Below are 6,607 nucleotides of genomic sequence, written 5' to 3'. Positions count from 1 at the left end.
TCATAAAGCTCAGCAGTGAATATATTTATCTGGACTTTGAAAGGATTTTGATCTTGGTCATTCAACTTTTTTTCATTAAAGGACCAGTGTGTAGGATTTAGTGGCATCTAGCTGTGAAGTTGCAGATTGCAACCAACTGAATATCCTTCCCCTCACCCCTCCCTTTCCAAACATGTAGGAGAACCTACGGTGGCCTTCAGTTAATGTAAAAGGGTGTAAGACACCAGTGTTCTTTTGTCCTCTCTTGGCTACTGTAGAAACATGGCCTTGCAACATGGTGGGCTCCGTGGAAGAAGACCTGCTCCATATGTAGACATGAAAGGTTCATTTTAAGCTAATAAAAACACAATTCTTAGATTCTGGTCATTATACACAACTGAAAACATAATTATGAATATTATATTCCATTTCTGCCATCAGATCCCCTTACATCCTACACACTGGTCCTTTGGGCTAGTTCATAAAACTCACATTTTAAAACACATTTCTTGCACTGATATATTTGCACTTTAAACTAATTTGTGTACTTGTGTAACCTACTTTATCTGGAGATTGTTAGGGTCCTGTGAGGGTTTTTACCACCATGGCTGTAGTACGAGCTGCTCGCCGAGGGCATCGCTGTTTTAATTCTCGCGAGACTATCATACAGGAAGAGGCGAAGGTCAAGAAGTAAACATGGCGGCCCGCAGTGTGTTGAGGTCTGTTTGGACCTCTTTTGCGGGCTTAAAATTAGGAGCTACAGGCACCAACGTGAGCGCCCTTCAAAGGATAAATGTTCCTCAGCCGCCTGCTTTAAGCATCCAGAGCAGAGGGATCCGCCAAGGTGAGGCTTTTATGCAAACGTTACGGTTTTAGCCTGTCAGTGTGTTTTAGCCAGCATGTTAATGTAAAGACATTGATATCGGGTGTCTCAGCACAGCTATTTCATCACACTAAGACCTGCATCCAACACACGATCTCTGAAGAAGTACTGCCCGTTCTTATCCTTATCGCAAATGCGACAAAACATATTAAAGGAAAACATGGATTTTGGAAAATGCCAGAAGCCATGCGTTCATGTGGGCAAACCTCCCCTCCCTCCTGACATCTCAAGTCAAGGTTTACTGCATGTAAACACCATTTGTTATCAAATTTAGCTTCAGATGGAGACACAAGTTAAATTATATTTACTTGAAATCAGATTAGTTAATGGTTGTGTCATTTCTTTGTCACAGATTTGAAGACAGTGTAGAAAAAAATATTAACTGCAATATTTGTATTTAAGATTACTAATGTCTTTTTTTTTTTTTACAGTGGTGGAGAAGCAAGAGGGTAAAACAACAATGGTAAGTAAAAGCATGTGTGTGTGTGTGTGTGTGTGTATGTAGCTCACTGTCAACATTATCAGTATTATTTGTTATATGTACTCAAGTGTGTTGGTTTTCTCACGCATCAGGACAACAGCATTAAAAAAAGAAGCATACACATACACACATACACATTACGTGGAATCACCATACTCTGACTAAAAAGATTAACCCGACGAAGCTTATTATCACATTAACTTTAGAAATGTCCATCTTTTGTCAGATTGAGGGACAAATTGTGAAGGTTCCAGCAGGACCACAACCTCCAAACCCCACAGCCAAATGTCCTATCTACAGATGGAACCTACAGCACAAGTACAACTACACGGTAAATGTGCTTACAGGCATGCAGCAACCAATAACTATTAAAAGTGTTTTAGCTGTTTAAAGTGCCTAATTTTCATGTCCCCCCTCCCAGGATGTCTTGTTGCTCAGTCAGTTCATCAGGTCAGATGGAGGGATGTTGCCCAGAAGAGTCACTGGTCTCTGTCCAGAGGAGCATCGCAAGATTACCATCTGTGTGCAGATGGCTCACAGAGCAGGTCTGTGTCACTGCCTGACTCCCTGTTTGCATGGTTTCATTTAAATCTTTGTCCACTCGGATTTCAAGATATCCTGACTTTATCTATTTTGACACCGGGTGTGTTGGGGAATTATTGAGGGCATGAAGCAAATTTCAAACACAGTTTAGTGATGGAGACAAATAATCATAAGATGGAATTGATTTTTACACTTCCAGATGGCAAAAAGTTGTACAAACTGGGCCAAGACATGATGTTGAACTTGTCTGATTTTTCTTCTCTGTGATCAAGGTCTACTCCCTGACCACAGACCCAAACTTCCAGAGGGCCATGTCCCGAAGAAGTCCAAGCCACAGCTTAACAGGTGATGCATTGATCTATGTCTGCATATTTTTGTTCTACCCATTCTGAGAATAGATGTCCAATGCAGCTAAGCTATTAATAATTATAGTAATTATTTTATGTGTCTTGTTTTTTTGTACAGATACTTGACTCGCTGGTCCATTAACTCGGTGAAACCAATCTACAAAACTGGACTTAAGTGGTGTAAAAAGCGCATGTCTGTTGGCCACCCAGCACTCAAGAACAATGTGTGTTACGGTGTCAAGCCCCTTTACATAAAACACTGACGGATAGCAAGCCTGACGAATCAGAACAGCAACTGCAGGGGAGTATGCTGGCCCATAATGCGGGGATGCAGTGGATTTCCACATCTTTTATCTGCATCTGCAGTTTATCCTGACATTTGTCTCATCTCCCTGGGAAAAGGCCTAAAAGCTTCGCCCATCTGTATTTATTCTACCTTTTGTTTATCAAGTTGCGTCATGCTTTCAATGAATCATGCTCAGACCCACCCTGAACCATCCATTTTTTCTGTGTGGGTTTTCAAAAAGCCCTTGAAGTGAACTCACTGACAACTTAATGTGAGCAACAACTGGGTTAGTGTGACACTTTCAAAGTAGGTGGTATGTTGACTGTGTATACTCAAGGCAACACAGATGTGCAAATAAAATGTGTCTGTTTACTCTGCCTCACAACGTCTATTTACTGTATTGGAATAGCTTTTATGCATGAGAAGTAAATGGAACAAAAAAGCCTGTAGACATAAACTGTACGACTGATGCACAGGATACAATTTGATATGAACATCAGAGAAACATGAGAAATTTGTAGCTTCAAGTAAGTCTTACGATGTCTCCTCATAGCATGAAGGGAAGGTCCAAATTCTTGATCCCGTCACCGATGTAGATGTATCCGTGCTGTGGAGTCACTGGTACATGGTAGAAGGTCAGGCCGAGCCACAAAAGGCTGCGAAGCACACACACTTTGCTGGCACATTCAAACTGGAGACTCCATGAACCTGCACGCAAACGCAGAAGACTTGTAAACAGTTGATGTTAAAAGCAAGAGGCTTCCACGTCATGTTCTCTAACTGCAAAGTAGATGAGTAGGCCAACCGTTGGAAATCATTTCTGATAATGCTATTCACATGCTAAGCGCAGCCAAGGGATACAGCAGTAAATCAACCCTTTGCTCTTTTCGTATCAACAGTATAAATTGTTTCTCAATAAGTTTGGGTGTGACCATAAACCCAAGACTCAGGGAATTCAGAGCTAGAACTGGATCTTGTATCATGTAAACATAAAAGCCATTTGATTGATTCCTTTGCTCAAAATGGAAATGATTCTGACTAATAAGACAGTTGCTTCAATGCTTTATTTTTTTTTGCCTTTTAACTTTTCATCTGACAAAGTATGATTCAAGTAATAGTTAAAAAAAACACTTAAAAGTTTGGTATGTAATGTCCAGCTTATAACTGTGCTGCTGCAGGAGGGATAACCTAAAGCTGTAAATCAGGAGCTGGAAACAGTGGTTGTGGAAAAGAGGGGGAGTCCAGCTTGGCGTCTTAGAAGAAAGCACCTGTCTTTTGCTGGAGATGCATGATAGCACATTTTCCCCAGAGACTGGTTTGAAAAATGTTAGCTCTTTCTCCTTTTCAGCAAACACACGCGATCTGCCGTTAAGGCGGCTGCAGCGAGTGTGGCATTGAGACAGCTGTGTAGTGTCTGCTGCAGCGATGACACGGCTGACATCCATATCAACTCGAAGAACACACACAAACATATACACATGTGGGAGCTCCCTTAAATCAGACATCTGTTGCATGTTTGGTCATGAACACTTGAAGCATTTTTTTTCTTTCTTTCACACTCATCCATTTCTACATACAGGACCTTACTTAATCTGTGTTACATCCAGCCGCTCACCCAAACTCACAGACTTGCTAGATACAACTAATGATGATTACATTACAGCTCAAATGTCTGAGCTTTCAGCCAGAATTTGAACACACAAACCTGAAAGACTCAGAATCATCACTTCTTGCTTTTGATTACATTATCATACAATTATATATTAAATTAGTCTCCACAAGATCATTGTCATACTGCACTAAAATCCTGTCTTCCTGCAATAATGTTGAAGAATCTACTCTGGTTAGTAACTGGCAGCAGTCATTTGTCATAAATTAGCTAAAACTTGCAAAAACACAGATTTTATGCAATGAACTGTTTTAGTTTGGTCTACAGATGTGCACAATTCCATTACTCATTTATAATTAGTTTCGTCTGTGGTGGTTCTCTTCCCATGAACTGTTTTCTGTCTTTTTCTGTCATAGTGCGTGGGCCCTGAATCCAGTACTATGAGCCAAGATATTTCTAATCAAACTAAACAGTAGTAATTGGGTTATCAAACCACTATATTTAAAAAGAAAATCCTGAGAAAAGCTTAAGAGAAATTCTTCTAGCATTCCCAGGAAAACGTTTCTTGGCAGGTGGGTTGCTTGCAGAAGGTTTTATCAGTGTACCCTTGCTTAATCATCATTTTACGATTAAAATGATTAAGTTGTTCTGCTTGGAAGAAACTCCTCTTGACTTTCAGTCAATTGAATCGTCATGGTGATAGGTGTTCAAATCACATCTCATTAGTTGTAATGTTGCATGGCAGTTGGAACACACTGAACACGTTAACACGTGTGTGTTAATGGGTCCAGATCATATGGTGACTGTTTTCTTGACTGGTTAGATATACTGCTAAGAGGGGTGTTCACTTCCAACAAGTTCTTGTTGGAAGTCTTTCAGCACTTGAACACTTAAGAGGTAATTTTTTTGTTGTTGTTGTATTAGTGTATGTTTTAGTGTGGATTCACCTTTAGGAATGTCATCACTCAGTACATCCAGGAAGTCAAGAGCTGGGTTCAATTCACCCATCTCCAGGATGGATTTCTTCTTCAGATTCTTGGGTTCGCTGAAGTGACGGAAACTGTCAAGCTTCCCTGCTTCTGAGTGAGACAGACCTGAGGAACAAAGTTTAGACTTTCCCACTGAGGACTGAATTTGCAAGTTAACCAAACACATTTGAAAAAGACTGATGAAACATTTCCCAAAATGATGTTGGTCCAATTAAAACAAATACCACATTTTAACCATGGTTTATGAAACACCTCCAGGTCATTTACACAGAACTGCAAATGTTAAATGAGACACAGGTGCACACATCGTGTGACAGTCGTATGTATTTACCACCAAAGCTGCGATTGATCTGGACAAGGCCATGTGGACTCTTGATGAAGGCGCCACGTGGTACCACAGACACTTCCTCATCAATCTGGTGAACTGTCACTGCCAGCCTGCTCTCCTCATTGACTTTGGTCTAAAACCAAGAACACTCCATCACTGAGCTGGAATTTCATGACTGTACAGATACTGTGGATATCAGCTAGAAAACATAAATCAGTGAAATACCTCTGCTTTCAGACTAATCTGAATATGAACTCTTGTTTGTTGCAGATAGCTGATATGAGATAATGTGAGCCTAGAACTTTATATCTTTTGGCTAAAGTAAAGCAGCATTGTCTTTTTGTGCAGTTTCCTCTTCTTCTTCTTTTTTTTACTGTAGGTTTATTTACAAATATATTGCATAATGATGTGGTAAAATATTAATATAAAATAACACTTGCAATGATGCAGTACATGTGATTTGAAGTACTTGGTCTTGGGTTTCTATTTTCAGTTTATAACTGCACAGTACTGATCATACTCACCACTACCTCCTCCTCTTCAGCCTCCTCTCCTACTCCTTGCCTGCGGATCTCAAGATGCTCACACACGAATGAGGGGTCTCCTGTGAAGCGACCCTTGGCAGCTCTAGACACTTCATCGATCATAGAGTCTGTGGCAGGAGGGAGCAGGAACCAGTCCATACAGTTGAAGCTGAAGATAACAGCCAAAAGATACACAGACAGGTATTTCACCGCGTTAGGGGCAGACACACAGTAGCTAATGATTTCACAGTTGAGGCTATCCTACCTGTACAGATTCTTTTTATCCTTCATCTCATCCTCTCCTCTCCCCTGCGCAATAAAATAATCCTTCTTTAATCCCAATATTTTGCCCCAAAACAAGACTCGATGGAATTTGTAGTTTTTCTTCAGAATCATCAAGGAGGTCTGCAGGGCGGTTCTGTGCTCCATATTTAAAGTATACCCGCTACCGGCAACGAGTTCCAAGGAATAGTACAACGCGTCTGAGTCCATCGTTTATGTAATAAACACCGCCAGGGGCAGATATTAGTTAAAGTTAAAGTTACTTAGAGTTAGACGATGTTTGTAACTACTTGCTAGCTAACATAACAGCTAACAAACTCCTTCCGGTCCTAACGCTACTGTGGTTGCTAATGACA

At 40.6% G+C, this 6,607-nt stretch overlaps 2 protein-coding genes across 2 annotated transcripts; one reads left to right on the top strand and one right to left on the bottom strand.

Moving 5' to 3' along the window:
- Positions 1 to 652: 652 nt before the first annotated feature.
- On the top strand, positions 653 to 2,891 carry mrps18a (mitochondrial ribosomal protein S18A). Its single transcript, XM_041065220.1, has 6 exons — positions 653 to 823; positions 1,294 to 1,325; positions 1,570 to 1,674; positions 1,765 to 1,888; positions 2,159 to 2,231; positions 2,352 to 2,891. Exons 1-6 carry the CDS (start codon positions 676 to 678, stop codon positions 2,494 to 2,496), a joined length of 627 nt encoding a protein of 208 aa, XP_040921154.1. The 5' UTR covers positions 653 to 675; the 3' UTR covers positions 2,497 to 2,891.
- rsph9 (radial spoke head component 9) lies at positions 1,561 to 6,607 on the bottom strand. Its single transcript, XM_041065219.1, has 5 exons — positions 6,235 to 6,607; positions 5,970 to 6,138; positions 5,449 to 5,578; positions 5,076 to 5,222; positions 1,561 to 3,227 (listed from the first exon to the last, which is right to left on the bottom strand). The coding sequence occupies exons 1-5, from the start codon at positions 6,459 to 6,461 to the stop codon at positions 3,067 to 3,069; spliced, it is 834 nt and encodes a 277-aa protein (XP_040921153.1). The 5' UTR covers positions 6,462 to 6,607; the 3' UTR covers positions 1,561 to 3,066.

This window comes from Toxotes jaculatrix, chromosome 19 (genome assembly GCF_017976425.1).
Source record: "Toxotes jaculatrix isolate fToxJac2 chromosome 19, fToxJac2.pri, whole genome shotgun sequence".
In the NCBI taxonomy this organism is placed as follows: Eukaryota; Metazoa; Chordata; class Actinopteri; family Toxotidae; genus Toxotes; species Toxotes jaculatrix.
The sequence above is the reverse complement of the archived record's forward strand: the minus strand, read 5'-3'. Positions and strand labels throughout refer to the sequence as shown.